The 17,653-nt window shown below is 44.8% G+C and overlaps 1 protein-coding gene across 1 annotated transcript in view; it reads right to left on the reverse strand.

The window, feature by feature from the left end:
- Window positions 1-16,347, reverse strand: part of TCP11L2 (t-complex 11 like 2) — a 40,343-nt gene extending 23,996 nt beyond the window's left edge. Inside the window, exons 1-3 of the mRNA XM_006069581.4 lie at window positions 16,212-16,347; window positions 5,908-6,097; window positions 2,479-2,614 (exon numbers count right to left, since the gene is read on the reverse strand). Coding sequence (XP_006069643.2) covers window positions 2,479-2,614; window positions 5,908-6,064 — 293 coding nt within the window. The 5' untranslated portion in view covers window positions 6,065-6,097; window positions 16,212-16,347. The remainder of the gene's footprint in view (window positions 1-2,478; window positions 2,615-5,907; window positions 6,098-16,211) is intronic.
- Between the last annotated feature and the right edge of the window lie 1,306 nt (window positions 16,348-17,653).

Here is a 17,653-nt window from a genome sequence, read left to right on the forward strand (position 1 = left end):
AGCCATGGCAGAAAATGAAGAGAAGGGGAATTCCTATCTCTCACAGTATCAAAATACCCATGTGCAAGGCACTTACATGCCCAGGAGCATGCATTCAGAGTGAGTATTGTGGAGAACGTGAGGCTCAGATACAGTCTCAACAGAGCCAGGATTCAAACCCAAAGGTCTGTCTGATTCTAAAGGGCCCTCATTCAGTCTGTATTTGCAACTTATGAATTTAAAGCAAATATTCCCAATTTGTCTTTGGCTGCACTTCATAAATCATACTCATTTTAAATTTAAAAATTCATTTTTATTAGTCAATAAATGTTTATTCAAAATTCAATATGTGGTAGGCCCTGTTTCAGGCACTGGGGTGTTTCAAAAAGAGTCTGCTATCCAAAAACTTATATGTTGGCAGAGACAGAAAGACAAAAAACACATCGACTGTGAGTAAGACAATTTCAGAGCCATGAGGAAGGTAGAGGAAGACCATGTGGTCCACAGTGATGAAGAGGGTGCCCATTTGATGGGGCGGTAGAAGAAAGCTTCTCTAAGACAGTAAGTGACCTTAGAGCCAAGACACGAATGGGGAAAAGAAAGCAGCTGGTAAAGACCTATGGGAAAAACATTAAAAAAGAAGGAAGACGGAAAAAATCCTTGGGATAGGATCAAGCTGGTATGCCGCAGGATCAGCAAAGAAGCCAGTGTGGCTGAAGTAAGCAGAAGCGAAGGAATAAGAGGCATGGTTGGTGAAGGAGGGCCTTGCTAGTCATACTATAGAGTTGGAATATTTATTCTAAGTGTGATAGAACCACTGAAGGGGTTTTAAGCAAAATCACGATTTAATCTGATTTACCCTTTAGAAAGATCACTGTGGCTGACTGTGTATGTGGAGGATGGACTTCCAGGAGCTAAGGATGAAGAATGGGAAACCAGCTAGGATAGAAAGAGTCCAGGTCAGAGATGATGGTGACTTGGCCTGGGGGTAAAGCAGCAGAGCTGGTAAAAAGGATCGTAGTGAAATGCGGTCACCATAGAAAACCAAACAGATACACCTACTTTGGCCAGTAATCTTAAAAAGTATTCATGATTATTATGAACAACATCCCCAGGAGGAGAACTATGACCCATATTTTTAAACAGGAAAATTACTATATTTACTCTTTTCCTGCTTTAAAACAAAAACTTGCTGAATGGAATCAAATATTATATGTTGTCTTACTGATGCAGAGAATGCCTCCTGATTTATAAATGGCACTGTGAGCTTTCAGATTCAGTGTGGTTATCCATGGGCCTATTTTGCCTCTAAAGCTTATTTGCCTGCAGTCATGGCTGCAAGCCTTTTTTTCTCTTTGTCCCAGGGACTTGTGAACCACCAAAACTGGAAAGACTGAGGTGGGGTATGAGGACATGGCTCTAACTAGAGATCCCTTGGGCATGACGTTAACCAGGGGTACCTATGCTGTCGTGATTCCTACCTCCAGAGGCTTCTAGGTAGACTCATCACTCTGGCAGCTCAGCTGCATTCATTTGTCTTTTACAACCTGAATATCAGTTTTTAATAAGTCAGGCTGAAAATATTTCTTGAGCACGTACTATGTGTCAGGCACTCTGCTGGGCAATAAGAACAGAGCAAACAATATAGACATAGTTTCTCCATTAACAGGGCTTTGGGCCCAGTGGAAAAGACAGACATCAAGCCTAAAATTATAAGACACCTTAACATTATAAGACACCTTAACAGAGGGAGAGGGGGCTACAGGAGTCTTTAGAAGGTGATTGCATGTAGTCTAGTGGGCTCAGGAATGTCAGGAAAAGCTTCGCTCAGGAAGTGACATATAAACTGAATTCTAAAACTCTGTGAGTGACATATACCCTAAAAAATGGTTTTGAAAACAAATAAAAGACCTTGTTAGAGAACTAAATATAGTAAGTCCCCTATATATGAATGAGTTCTGAGAGCACGTCCTTAAGTCTGATTTGTTCGCATGGCAGCCTGCTCCAGTATTCTTGCCTGGAGAATCCCATGGACAGAGGAGCCTGGTGGGCTACAGTCCATGAGACTGCAAAGAGTCAGACATGACTGAAGCGACTTAGCATGCCTGCACCAACAAAGTTAGACTAGGTACCCAACTCACACAATTGACTATAGAGTACTAGAGTACTATATTGTAATAGTTTTATAATACTTTGCACACAAGTAATACACAAAAAACAAGCACACACAAAAAAGAAAACATTTTTAATCTTACAGTATTGTACCTTTAAAAGTACAGTAGCACAGTCCAACAGCCGGCATACAGGGGCACATTCGTATCTTTGAAAGTCTGCAACTTGAAGGTTCACATGTAGGGGCTTACTGTACTGTTAACTCCCAGTAGACATTATATGAGACTGTCTAGGAATCAATGTGAATATTTGGGTTTGCAGAACACACACATACACACACACAGAGTCTGCAGCACAGTTCATGCACAACAGACGCCTCCAGGTTACCTGCTCTCGGGGAGGGCGTCCTGTTTCAGTTGAAAGTTCTCATTTACAGCTATCTCGTGAGCAAGAGTCATGTTTGACAAGTTCCTTGCTGCAGCCATCACTTCGTCAAATGTCACAACCCTGGGAGGGCTCGTTGCTGAAAAGAAAACAAAAACCAGTTAATGCTGTGGAAGAGGAGTTGCCAACTAGTGACACGTTCTGATGCACACAAGATTTAAGCTACTCCAGCGTATTATTTTCAAGGTTTTACAAGTAAGAAGAATGAATACTAAAGCAGGTAGATTCCCATGCTTGATACTTACGGCTTCAAAAATTAAAAAATTCCTTTGATAGCTTCAGTTACTGTATTGATAATAAACTGTCAAATGTTTCTTAGAAATTTTTTATTAATATAGGCTATTACAAGTTACTTTTAAAAATTAAATCACTTCATTTTTCAGCACATACTACTATCTGCATCTATTACATGTACTCTACAGGAAATTGATGACTACTTTTTATACTGTAATTCATAACATTAATTTAAGCTGGCTCACTATGAACTAACTGATTTTTTAAAACTATAATATCTAAAAGTATATGCAGTATAGCACAATTCTAAGTTTTGCTAATTGGTGGTTACCATTTGACCTCACTGAAGCATAACTTAACCTGCTCGAAGGACTGTCCTGAAGTGATTAAACAAGATAATTTAAGTAAGGAACATGGCAAAAATTCCATAAACACAGATAATTAAAATAAATCTGATAAGTTGATCATCTACTTCTCAGTAGGAAATAGGGAGTAAAGAATTATTTCAGTTATTTGAAAAAGATTATTCAAAAATTATTCTAGTAAGTCATGTCTTTTTGAAATTATTCCTGGAACTCTCAGCTTCTGTTAATTAAAAACCATTGCCTTAAATAATGCTGACTGCCACCAATGCTTTGCTATCTAAAATAATTTCAGAAATGAGAAGCAGACAAGGAGATGGTGGAGAAGAGGGAGATGGAAGAGGAAGAAGAGGAGGAGGAATGAATGGAAGGAATGGTTGTACACAATTAGTAAAATCCTTTTTCAGGACGCTCAGGTGCCTTGCTGGAGACGTCAACCCCGTATTTAGTATAAAGAATGAGAAAAAGCACTGAAAGCTGGGTGGCTGCTAACAAATTCTTTTGCCAATTCTCTTCCCCATTAACGTTCTCCTTGAAAATGTCTGTACCCTTTAGTCCAGGAATCTAATTATATACAAAGGAATTCCTCGAAAGGCTTTATGCACTGCAAGGTTCATAATGCACTATTTGTAAAGCAAAAAAAGAAAAGGAAATGAACTAAATGCCCAATGATAAACAGAAGTTAAATAAACTGATGGTACATTCACTTGATAAAGTAAGTCCATGGGGTCGCTGAGGGTTGGACACGACTGAGCAACTTCACTTTCACTTTTCACTTTCCTGCATTGGAGAAGGAAACGGCGACCCACTCCAGTGTTCTTGCCTGGAGAATCCCAGGGACGGGGGAGCCTGGTGGGCTGCTGTCTATGGGGTCGCACAGAGTCGGACACGACTGAAGTGACTTAGCAGCTTAGCAATCATAAAAATGTTTAAAAATACATTGTCATGAGTAAATGTTTTAGTTATAATAGTAAGCAAAGAGAGTACACGTGCACATGTACGTCTGTGTGAAGAACGAAAATACGACAAAACACCGTCACAGCTGTCATCTTTGAGTGACGTTGCTGCTGCTGCTGCTGCTGCTGCTGCTGAGTCGCGTCAGTCGTGTCCGACTCTGTGCGACCCCATAGACGGCAGCCCACCAGGCTCCCCCATCCCTGGGATTCTCCAGGCAAGAACACTGGAGTGGGTTGCCATTTCCTTCTCTGATGCATGAAAGTGAAAAGTGAAAGCGAAGTTGCGCAGTCGTGTCCGACTCTTCGCGACCACATGGACTGCAGCCTACCAGGGCAATATTTTCTTTTCTATCTACTTTTCCATGTTTTAAAAAATGAGAATGTACTAACTTAAATACAGATGAACAAGCTTTTTCCAAAGGGGGCATTTGATCATATTAAATGTTAGTTGCTTCTCTCTGCATTTGCACTGACAACTTAGGAGGTTATATTTCCTATATAAAATGTCAATTAAAAAGCTAAAAAAAAAAAAAAAAGACAAATACACTGCTTTGCACATCTCTAGCGTCCACACACAAAAAAGGAAAAAGACGTCTCCATGGCCATCTTTTAACTCTCACATCCCTAGTGTAGTAATTCTCCTCATGGGCACCCCTTTTCTGGGGTGATTTGCACAACAGTTTTTGAAATCAGCAGGAAACCCATTAGATTATTTCACTTCCCGCCTGACCCTTGAGTTGGGGTAAGTTTCCTTCCATGTAAATCAGAAAGGACTGATTTGAATTCTTCCTTGAATGTGACTCAAAAAAAGATCTTGAGGAGTAGTTTTCTACCAAGTAAGAGAGAAGACAGGGTGGGGTTGGAAGACCTGATTTATAGTCAAACCAAAGATCAGAGACAGTGATGAAAATAAAAACAGACAGACTGTAAACTTCAGTTCAGTTCAGTTGCTTAGTCCTGTCTGACTCTGAGACCCTATGGCCTCGTAGGGAAGCATGCCAGGCTTCCCTGTCCATCGTCAACTCCCAGAGCTTACTCAAACTCATGTCCATCGAGTCAGTGATGCCATCCAAACATCTCATCCTCTGTCATCCCCTTCTGCTGCCTTCAATCTTGCCCAGCATCAGGGTCTTTTCCAATGAGTCTTCTTCACATTAGATGGCCAAAGTATTGGAGTTTCAGTTTCAGCATCAGCCCTTCCAATGAATATACAGGACTGATTTCCTTTAGGATTGACTGGTTTGATCTCCTTGCAGTTCAAGGGACTCTCGAGAGTCTTCTCCAACACCACAGTTCAAAAGCATCAATTCTTTGGTGCTCAGCTTTCTTTATGGTCCAACTCTCACATCCATACATGACTACTGAAAAAACCATAGCTTTCACTAGATGGACCTTTGTTGGCAAAGTAATGTCTCTGCTTTTTAATATTCAGTGGCTATTTATTGCTGAGAGTGTGTACAGGACAGCTGGGGTGCCCTTCCAGTGATATTCCAGTATGTCTAGAAAGGAGGGGAAGTCAGGACTTTGCTCTCACTCAAACATGCATCTAGGGACTTCCCTGGTGGTCCAGTGAGTAAGATTCCACGCTCCCAATGCAGGGGGCCTGAGTTCAATCCCTGGTCAGGGAACTAGATCCCACATGCCACAACTAAGAGTGCACATGCTGCAACTAAAAATAGGGCCTGCAGGCTGCAACTGAGAGCTGGCCAAGCCAGATAAATAAATAAATATTTTTTAAAATATTGATTAAAAGAAAAAACAAACATGTGTGTCTAGAACCATGCCCAGCACCCCCCAGGCTCTGCTCCCTGTCGGCTTACAGGCAGGAGAGCTGGATTTGCTGGAGGAGTCGCTTGTGAAGCTCTGCCTGGAGCACTCGTAGTCACTGAGAGAAGCCATGCTCTCAGAAAACCGGGAAGAGTCGGAATCGCTTGGCTGGTCCTCGCCCACACACTGCTTCTCACCATTGAAGGGCATTTTGTGTCGCGGGAGTGTGGATAGAGACAGCACCTGCACAGACAAACAGACCCTGCATCAACCTTCCGCGGTGCTTCCACCAGTGGTGCCCGTATCTCTTCCAGCAGAGACAGCCACGTCCTCTGTGTCACAGCCCTGGAAAGGCCCCCAGCAGATGACCTCCTTCCTCCCGTGGCACCCAGGCCAGCCTGTCACTAGGCCTGCAAGACTGCCTTCAGAAAGGGACTCCAGAGGCACAGGTATGAGCTCCCACGGGACACACTCAGTGTGAACATGGAGCAGCTCCCAGCAAGAACAGATCCAAGAACAGATCCTTAAACAGAGCACATACTCTCTCCTCTGAGGGCTGCTGAAGCATGGGAGGGTAAGGGGTAAGAGTTAAGAGTGTGGGGCTCCAGGTTAGAAGCTGGTTCTGTCTTTTGCCAGGTGACCTTGGAGAAGTCACTCAACTTCTTCCCTCCAGAGTAAAGCTGGGCTGAAAGACTCACCTCATGGGGTTGCTTGAAGATGAAACAGGATTCATCTTATTAAAGTGCTTAGCACAGCATTCACATGTTAGATATTACTATTCCTCTGTCTTTGTTTTACATAAAATATTTTTGAAATCAGTCTCTTTAGTTGTCTGTGAGCCTCCTGGAGAAAGAGGAGCTACTAAGTAACAGCTCTGGCTGGCAAGTCTATAGGTTTTCCTCATTCATTTTGCCACAAACTGCCACACTATACAGCATAAGGCCCAATCTTTGGTTTGTACTTGATAATGTACCAAGTACCCACAGCCACCCAATGAACAAGCAAGCACAAAGATGCTGGTTCACAGGCTGGGGGAGAACAGGCTCTGGGAGCCTGTTCCAAGGACTTGCTGTGCCATAAAGCCAGTCCCTGGACTCCACATCCAGGGCTGTTTCAGGGACGTCAGATTGCTTTCCGGGGCAGGGCTGGGCAGTGGGCCCAGTCACTCCCTGGAAAGGAGACCTGGGGTATGCAGATGCTCAGGCCAGAACCCAGGATCCTCAGCCACGCCTGTGAAGGAGCTGGCCCTGATACATGAATGTGGTGCTAGTTGACACTGAGGGGAAACCCAGGCACGAGGAGAAAGGCGCCTCAAATCCTGAGTATATAGTAATGACAGTAAGAGTTCATCGAGTGTCTTTAAACCTGAACCAGCAATGAGGTTCTCTGAGGTTTTAAAACTGTCAGAACATGAAACCACAACTACCCATAGAATGCCTGGAAATGCCTGAAGTTCCTTCAGTCAGTCAGTTCAGTCGCTCAGTCGTGTCTGACTCTTTGCTACCCCATGAATCCCAGCATGCCAGGCCTCCCTGTCCATCACCAACTCCCAGAGTTTACTCAAACTCATGTCCATTGAGTCGGTGATGCCATCCAGCCATCTCATCCTCTGTCGTCCCCTTCTCCTCCTGCCCCCAATCCCACCCAGCATCAGGGTCTTTTCCAATGAGTCAACTCTTCGCATGAGGTGCCCAAAGTATTGGAGTTTCAGCTTTAGCATCATTCCTTCCAATGAACACCCAGGACTGATCTCCTTTAGAATGGACTGGATGGATCTCCTTGCAGTCCAAGGGACTCTCAAGAGTCTTCCCCAACACCACAGTTCAAAAGCATCAACTCTTTGGTGCTCAGCTTTCTTCACAGTCCAACTCTCACATCCATACACGACCACTGAAAAAACCATAGCCTTGACTAGACGGACCTTTGTTGGCAAAGTAATGTCTCTGCTTTTGAATATGCTATCTAGGTTGGTCATAACTTTTCTTCCAAGGAGTAAGCGTCTTTTAACTTCATGGCTGCAATCACCATCTGCAGTGATTTTGGAGCCCCCAAAAATAAAGTCTGACACTGCTTGCACTCTTTCCCCATCTATTTCCCATGAAGTGATGAGACCAGATGCCATGATCTTTGTTTTCTGAATGTTGAGCTTTAAGCCAACTTTTTCTCTTTCACTTTCATCAAGAGGCTTTTTAGTTCCTCTTGACTTTGTGCCATAAGGGTGGTGTCATCTGCATATCTGAGGTTATTGATATTTCTCCCAGCAATCTTGACTCCAGCTTGTGCTTCTTCCAGCCCAGCATTTCTCATGATGTACTCTGCATAGAAGTTAAATAAGCAGGGTGACAATATATAGCCTTGACGTACTCCTTTTCCTATTTGGAACCAGTCTGTTGTTCCATGTCCAGTTCTAACTGTTGCTTCCTGACATGCATACAGGTTTCTCAAGAGGCAGGTCAGGTAGTCTGGTATTTCCATCTCTTTCAGAATTTTCCACAGTTTATTGTGATCCACACAGTCAAAGGCTTTGGCATAGTCAATAAAGCAGAAATAGATGTTTTTCTGGAACTCTCTTGCTTTTTCGATGATCCAGCAGATGTTGGCAATTTGATCTCTGGTTCCTCTGTCTTTTCTAAAACCAGTTTGAACATCTGGAAGTTCACGGTTCACATATTGCTGAAGCCTGGCTCGGAGAATTTTGAGCATTACTTTACTAGCGTGTGAGATGAGTGCAATTGTGTGGTAGTTTGAGCATTCTTTGGCATTGCCTTTCTTTGGAATTGGAATGAAAACTGACCTTTTCCAGTCCTGGAGCCACTGCTGAGTTTTCCAAATTTGCTTGCATATTGAGTGCAGCACTTTCACAGCATCATCTTTCAGAATTTGAAATAGCTCAACTGGAAATCCATCACCTCTACTAGCTTTGTTCATAGTGATGCTTTCTAAGGCCCACTTGACTTCACATTCCAGGATGTCTGGCTCTAGGTGAGTGATCACACCATTGTGATTACCTGGATCGTAAAGATCTTTTTTGTATAGTTCTTCTATGTATTCTTGCCACCTCTTCTTAATATCTTCTGCTTCTGTTACGTCCATACCATTTCTGTCCTTTATTGAATGGTCCCTTTTAAATGTATTAAGCACCTACTGTGCACCAGCCCAGGGAAAAGTAACAGTGAACAAAATATGCAAGGTCATCCTCTCGTGGCTCTAAAGTCCAGTTACCTAAAGCTGTGTGTCAGATGCTGGAGGGCAAGGAAGGGGACACCAAGGCACTGCTGAGGAAGCACCAGAAGGGAGAGGCAGGCTGGGGACCAAGTAGAGGGCTTGAGCCTTTGCTGAGAGAAACAGGGCTATTTTTTTATCCTCTGGGTGACGACAGAGAAATGGATGGGCCTAAGAGGGACTTACTGAAGGTCAGAAGTCAAGGGCACTTGCCCTTGGCCTCACCCAAGCAGTCTCTACAGTCGTGCCACTTGTAGAAATGCACCCTTGCTCAGCCCTCCACTTTTGCAAACAGAAAATCACCAACTCAGAGGCTGCCTCTGCAGACTGATGGGGAAGGAGTGGGGTGGTGCTGGAGCTGCCAGGAAGCTTCCCCATAGAGACACTACTCCCAGAGTCCCAAAACCAAACACCTTGGACACAAAGTACAAAAGGTCTGACCCCTGGCATTCTCAGTGGTGGGCTTACCTCCTTTACTCCAGGCAAACTAGCCTTGCGCTTTAACTCCCATCTGATAGAAGAGGGTGTGGGTGTGGCTGGGGCTAGAGGAAGAAGAAAATGGTCCACTCTAATCCTTTCAGTTCCACCAATCCCCAAGTCCCGAAATGGACTGCTTGCCCTTCCCTCTGGCTTTCTCTCTTTGCCAATGTTTTACTTCTCATGGGTGGAATTTCTTGAAAATGCTGGTTTTTGAGGAAAGGAAACCAGGTAAGCCCTCCCTCTACGCCTGGCCAAAGCTAAGGGCACTCTTCTCCGTCCACCTGCAGCACATCTCCGGTATCTGCCCAATAGTACTTAGACTCTCATAGCTATTTTCCTCCCCTGGCTACTTCTGACTCCCCTTACTAAGGCAGGACTGTGTCTCGTCCACCATCAGTGTCAAGTGTGTGTGACAAGCATTTATTCGGTGTCAGCTGAATCGGAATCCCCGAATCCCATCTGGTACAATTGCAACCAGAACATTTGCAAACTGATATTCCACATTTACAGACCTGCTGCTGCACAGGTTAAGGCCTGGAACAAAGAACCTACCACCTCTACCTGCCTCATGAGGCTTAGGACTCAATATTCCCTGGTCCTGTCATACTCTTAAACTAGAATACCTTAAGCTCTGCTTCCACTTTATTATTTCTTTCATTCATTCAACTGTGACAACTGTGCCATGATGCTCTGAGATCATTTCTCTTCACTTTGGCTATTTTTCTAGGTAAAAGTGAATAAAAGCTTTTCATCCGTTGGAATTTATGAACTAGGTTAATAGCTAAAACTGTCCATTTCATTTTTATACTCCAACTGAATGGCATACCTCATAGGTTTCTTAATTGTGTTTAACGAGGCAGCTAAGTACAAAGATTTTTAAAAAATGAAAAGCTCCAGGTTGGGAGGTAGAAGTGCCAGGTGTGAGGCCTGACTCTGCTGTTGATTTGCTGCATGACTTCACCCACAATGCATCTGCTCTCTTCACCTCATTTTTCTGAGGGGGTTGGGCCAGCTATTAGGTGCCTTTTATGAGGAACTGCTAAAATGCTATATAAACCCAGAGTTCTGTGAAGCATCACATCACTAGAAGTTCTGAGAAATCAAATGTTTCGTGGCAGACATGCTCAATAACATGCAACTATGCTTTCTTCCAGGCTCCCCAGCTGGCTCAGTGGGTAAAGAATCTGCCTGCAATGCAGGAGATGCAGGAACCGAACGTTCAATCCCTGGGTTGGGAAGATATCCTAAAGGAGGGAATGGCAACCCACTCCAGTATTCTTGCCTGGAAAATCCCATGAACAGAGGAGCCTGGTGGGCTACAGTCCACGGGGTGGCAAAAAGTTGGACACAACTGAAGTGATTGAGCATAGCACATACACAGCTTGCTTTCTTCCAACAATTCACTGGAAGTAGAGTTTCTGGCATAGGGAATGTAAAGAAAATGTAAAAGCGTCAAAATGTTCAGAAATCCTGTTTAATTGGTAGAAGCCTCTACAAGACAATTGGGTTTTCATGGATCTGAGCAGAAACTTTTCTTTGAGGCCAAAAGAAATGGCCTGCATTCTCAAATTAATAATACCTAACTCATAGGGTTGGTGAGAGACTTCATTCAGGCAGTGTATATTAGAACAATGTCTGATACAGAGTAAACAGGATACAGATGTTTGCTGTTGTTAGTATTATTTGCTTCGATAGTTGTTATTATCATCATTTTAGGCTTTGGAAACTCTGGAGGGAAGAATAGTTTCATTCCATGGTGATAAAAGCATGTTCTCCTACAGATAACAAAGACTGGGAGTTGACCTAGGGCAGAACTCTTGCATTTGTTTGAAATACAAAAATCAAAAGCAAATAGCGCATCATGGTATAGTCTTCTGCAAGTTCCTTCATACTTGCTCTTACCTTTCTTGGTCTCAGGTGTCCACATAGGTCACCTGGGGACAAAGCTACTTGACTCAAAAGCATTAAGGGTAATTAGACTGCCTTTAAAGCTATTTTGGATTCTCTCTTAGAATAGTGACAACAAAAGCAGGTTGTTTCTTTAAGAAATGTAATGCTTCTAATACCGACAAACTAGATCTACTTAACCTTCATGGGTGCAACTCACAAACAAACTGGACAACTTTCCGGGAACACCACATCTCATCCCACATGGGAGGATTTACTCAATGGCCAAAGGTAAGGTCAATGTGAAGAGAGGAGGTAACACCAAAACAGTCTCCAGCACTATGGTGTATCACTATTCAAAGAAAATAATCACATTTTTCATTGTACTGTTCCACATTTTATAATAATAAGGGCAGCATAATCATTCCTTCCAAGGTCAATGACTGGGAGGCAGGAGGCCTCCAGCTTGTTATCACATGTTATCACTTAAATATTTATTGTGGAATGAATAGCTATATGACCACTGGCATTTTAGAGAAGAGGGAACAAGTTACAGAGACCTGAAGGGGCTCATCCTGCATTTCACCACATATAAGGGGGAAATCAATTTTTAATTTGCTAGTGATCCTCAGGCTGCGTCCAGATAACTGACTTTACTTTCTTATTTTCTTTCTGCAGCAAAATCTACCTGCAAATGATCCTGCACCGGTTCAGAACTGCAAAGATCCACCAGTCGCCATGCACATGTCACCAAGGCAGTTAGGACACTGGCTCTGGAGCCAGGAGGCCTGGATTCTTTATCTCGACTCCTGATACTTATAGACTGGAGACAGGGAACTTACCCTTGATGAATTGGGGACAGCCGTATTATCTACCTTATAGAATTGTTATAATTGAAAGTCGATGTATTTAAATTCCTACTAAGTGCTTGACAGATATGAAATATTATTTTATTCTTATTAGAAATTATGAATTTTTAAAACATGTCAGTGTCATAAAAAACAAAGAAAGGTTGAGGATAATGAAAGGAGACTTGACAACTGAGGGCAGTAGATGATCCCAGATTGTATCCTGTACCAAATTAAAAAATGCTATAACAAACATTATTGCATCAGTTGACAACACGGTTACAGTACTTGAATCTACTGTCTGTATTATAATGTCAAATTTACTGAAGTTGATAAGTATGCTGTGATTATGCATTGAGGAATAAAGCCCTATGATATATGCAACTTTCTCTCCAATGATTCAAATGAGAGAAAAAGAGAAAACAATGAAGCCTATGGAACAAAATGCTAATAGGTGAATATGAGTAAAAGGTAGACAATAGGGAGCAGTTCTTTGTACTGTTCTTGCAACTTTTTCTGTAAGTTTGAAATGACTGCAAAGTAAAAGGTTAGAAGAAGAAGTACTGTACTAAAAGTTCAAGTCTCATTCAGAACAGTCCAGTCTCCCATAGTTTTATGATCTTGATTGTTCCCACTGCTATGCTAGCTTAGATAGCACTCTATTACAAAATCTCTTCTAGACAGTCAAACTTTCCCAATGTCCTTCTTGAACAGTGCCTAATGCATAAAACAAGAAATTGTCCAGAACCCTTCAGAAAAGGCAAAAGAAATCCCTTTTAAGTGTTCTTCTCCAGGTGGGTCCCCTTTTCCTACAAGGTCTCTTGGCAGTGGTTTATAATCCTTCTGTGATTTGGCCTTTGTCCACTTTATTCTGTTACCATTCTCCCCCTAATTCTTCATATTCTGAACATAATGGCTTTCTTTGGGTCACTCTGACATGCCAAACTTCCTTCTTTGGAGCACTTGTACCTGCTATTCCCTTCCAGTGGGTTGTTCTTTTCCCTGATCTCTGTGTGGTTGGAGCCTTGTTGTCATTCAGACTTGAAAGCAAATGTTACAACTTCAAAGTGACCTTCCTTGAGTTCCCTACTAATTCCATTTAATAGTCATCTTAGAGCTTAGAATGCTGCCTGGGATAGAGCAAGAGCTCAGTGAGCATCACTGATGAACAAATTAAGTCACACTATTCACAAGACAACTTGGGTTACCTTTCTCCTCTGCCTCAGTCACATTGTTTATATTCCCATTATGTGGTCCTGGAAAGATAGTTGTCTGCAAATCTGTCTCCCCACTAAATGTTAAACTCCTTTCAGGAAGAAGCTATGTCTTCTTCCTCCAATTTCCAGTGCCTATTTCAACCCATTTCCAAGGCACCAATAATTCAAATTAGCAAAGACTCACAGTCCCAGAGCTTAAGGAAACTTTCACATTGTAACTTTCCACCCTCCTAATGCTAAACTGGTAGCAAAAAATAACAATTGGAGGTAACAGTTATTGAGTACTTACTATGACTCAGCCCCTATAATAAGTGCTTAAAATGTTTTATCTTCTTGAATCTTCATTATAACCTTGTTAGCAAAGGAATCACCATTATTCTCTTTTTAGAGGGAAGAACCTGAGGCTCAGAGAGGTTAAATAATTTGCTCTAGGGTTCACAGCAGTGGCAGAGGCACAACTCTAATCCAGGCAGTGGATCCCTAAAGCCTGTGCTCTTTACCACTCTAGGATGCCTAGAGAAAATGTGGAGAACTGTTCATTCTTTCCACTCCCATGCTGCTGAACTGATCTATCCATCACCACATGGACCCTTGCACATGTGATAACAAGCTGACCTTCCCCCCAGGGTGTTTGCTCAAGTGCCATATCACAAAGGGCATCACTGAAAGAGTTCATTGACCAAAATTATTCTCACCCACCACACTAGAGTGACTGAAAATCCTCCAGCAGGGAGCTTTTCTTTATGAACTGCAAAATCCCTCTGTAAAACCCAAATATTATCAAGGAGGTTAATTGCTTACAGCTAGCATGAGTCAGAAGCATTTTGAAGTGAATTACTCAGATTATCCAGCAGCGCCCTGAGGAATGGAACCCAGCCAATTAAGGTTAAGTCATGAAAAAGAGAAAATTTCAAGAAACATCTAGCAGGTATCATCTTTCAAGACCCGATCAAGGTCAGGTGCAAGGACAAGCATTCATATATCTGTCGTAAAGGGTAGGGAGTCACAGGAGTCAGGTTGGACTTTGAAGAAAACCCTGCAGATGATATGGAAAATCTTCATCTTCTGCAAAGTGCTGCTTTAGAACCACTCCTAAACAATAGCAGTGCTAAAGAGTTATCCACACGCAGCAAAGCAAAAACCATAGAGCAGAGAGGTAGATGCCTGCTCCATTCAGCTACAGAATACTGGTCTTCATCAAATTAGAGCCAACAAAGGGCTAGATAAAGGCCAACAAAGCCAGTCATTGTTTTAAAAAAGCAAATGTTCATGCCACCCATAACATTACAGCATCAGGGAAAGGATTTCTAGGCACTGTGCACACTTGAAAACACTTCTCCCACCTCTGGCTGACCTGTTTTAGTACCTGTTTCCTCCTCTGGGCCCTCAACCCTCCACAAAAGGGCACTGAAGCTGCTTCATACACGACTGGGTATCTTCAGCCCTGGGTTACTTTAAGTCAGGCAACCTCCAGGGGCTGCCAGGATGATAGATGAAATCCCAGGAGGCAAGAGGAAAAGGCAGGCTGGGCGACCCTAAAGTGGGAACCACAGCCATAGCCTCATTAAATTTGGCAGGTTGGACAGAGCAAGGTTTTTGACTGGGCTGGAGACCATGGGACCACAGGGATCTTGGGGGCCAAGGGGCCCACTGGGGACAAAGACAGCTTCTCTAGTTTCTTCAACGTGAAAGTAACAGGATAACCATCGAAGATGATGTTTCCCAAGACTTAGTCACTTGACGACCTCTCTTCACGTCTGTTTCCACATCTCAATCCTCACCTGTGCTCTAGCAAACACTTCTCTTTATTTGGACGAGATTTTTGCATTTAAATAGATTTGCTTTGAAAGGAAACTTTCTATCACTGTGAAATCGCTCGGTTTAACGGAACAGTTTTCCTTAATACTAATGAAAACACTTAACCATGTTCGTCCACGTGCCACCCCAAACCATCGCTGTGACCTGGAGTGGCACCATCCAAAGTAGCAGCCTTGGGAAGCACAAGCCACCCCGGAGGGCCTCAGGGGTTCGAACCCGGGCTTGACCCGCATGTCCCGCCTCCTCCCGGTAACTGAGGGTACCGTCGCGGGAACGCATCTGCACACCCCTCGCCCACGTCCCCTGGGCGCCCCTCCCCTTCAGCAGCACGTTTCCTGTCAAAACAAACCCTTGGGGGAGGGGACAGCGGAGGCCGAGGCGAGTACCGAGGAAACCCCGGCAACAAACCCCAAACACACGATCGGAGCCCCTCCGGGGCCTGACCACGGCTCGGTTCACCCACCCTAGCCGGGCCAGCGGTCGCGGGCTACAAGGTGCCCCCTCCCGGAGCCCGGATGGTGGGAAGCCGCTCGTGGCGCCGTCGCTGGCAAGGGCCCAGCGGGAGGTAAACAGAGGCCAAGCGGCCACGACCCCGGCCCCTCCAGGGCCCGAAGCCCGCGGCCGCCCCAACACCCGCCGCGGCCACTCGGTACCCGCGCCCCGCTCCCACGCGGGACGGCGGTTCGAGGTCAAACAAGGGATATGGGGAGGGGGTTGGGGAAGCGAGAAGCCGGGCTCTACCGCCCCTGGCCGCGGGTCCCAGGACGCAGCTCCGAGGTGAAGTGGGGGAGGCCGTCGGGCAGCTACTGTGGTGACGCGTCCCCCTCTGCCAATCTGGCCCGTCACCTCAGAGCCCGCGATCCCTTCCCCGGGGATGGTACGCACCGGCTCCGGCACGAAGACAGGCGGAGGAGAAAGACGACTGAAGGATTCCTCGTCCGGGGTCTTTGAGTGTTCCCTCGCCCAGGACCACACAAACACCTTGGAAACTCACCAGTCCATTAACCCTCAGCCTCCCCGGCCCCCCCCACGCGGTATTTAAAGGGCCAGGAGGGACTCTAGAGAGGCAGCCACGGAGTGGCCACCACGTAAGCGGAGAGCGGGGGGGAAACCGCATCAAGGAGAGGGGTAAATCTAGGGCACTTCAGCTTTGATGTCAGAGTTCTGACAGACCTGACCTCATAGAAAACATCTGCCTCAACTTCGAATGAAAGAGAGCCAGGAGAGCTTGGATTGGGGGTATTTTGGATGCCAGAGGGAACGGTTCCCCCCCGTGGGCTGAGAGTGGTGCAGTCCGTGTACTGCTAGGGGCGGGGAGAGGAGTGTTTACGGAACTGGGGCAGCCGTGCCTCCCAAGCGCCCGGTATTGGAGGCGGGGCCTGTTGGGGCTCTGGGGGCGGGGCCAGTCGGGGCGCTGGGGAACTGAGCGGAGCCGGGATTCTGGGGGCGGGGCGGAGCCGCCCGCGGACAGTCCAGTGAAGCCCTGGATTGACCCCACTGGTCTACAGGGCCCCACACCATCGTGAGCAATGCAGCAAGCTGCCTGGCTGCAGGTGGAACTTTTACGACCCAAACACCCCTCATCTAGACCAGGCGATCGAAATTAAGTTCACACTATCACACGGTCTACATGGAGACAATCTAACCCTCTACTGGGCAAGTGCATTCCCATGCACGTCAGCAACCAAATTGTCACCTATGTTTGTGTTTGCACCTCCACAGAAACAGGAGTCCAGATTTGCATATGACTGGACAGGACGATTAGCTCCTGGAAGTCACACCCACCCACGCTCTCTGAAGACGTAAACTTCGTATGCGCGCAAAAGATAAAGCATCTAACTTCCCCTAGGGTTCTTGGCAACACCTATCTCCGAGAAAAGTTTCAGAAGTTTCGACAGTGGCTAATGTAAATAAGCAGTCCCAGAGGAGCTCTGTGCGGTCAGGCCTACAGTTCTGCTCTGTTGTGGGTGTGCTTCCGAGTCTACACCCTTCCCCCAGCTGCACACAGGAAAACTGCATCTTCTGCCAGGTGTAAATTGGGGGTTATTTGAGAGAGAGTTTCATGCAAGAATGTAAGTGACTTTTGTATAGCCTCAAGTACTTCCATTTAGTGCTGAAATCATGTCTGGTTTGGTGGAGGGAAAATTGGTTCTATTAGTAGGAGAAAAAAAACAGGCAACATTTTAAAGGAGGATGGAAAGTCAGTTAACCTAGATAGAATCATTCAGTGTTAAAATATGGCCCTATCTTGGGTTCAAACCTTCCCTCTGACATTTACTACTATGATATCTTGGTCACTGAGAAAATATTATCTGTCTAACTGGGCT

This window comes from Bubalus bubalis, chromosome 4 (assembly GCF_019923935.1).
Source record: "Bubalus bubalis isolate 160015118507 breed Murrah chromosome 4, NDDB_SH_1, whole genome shotgun sequence".
Lineage (NCBI taxonomy): Eukaryota > Metazoa > Chordata > Mammalia > Artiodactyla > Bovidae > Bubalus > Bubalus bubalis.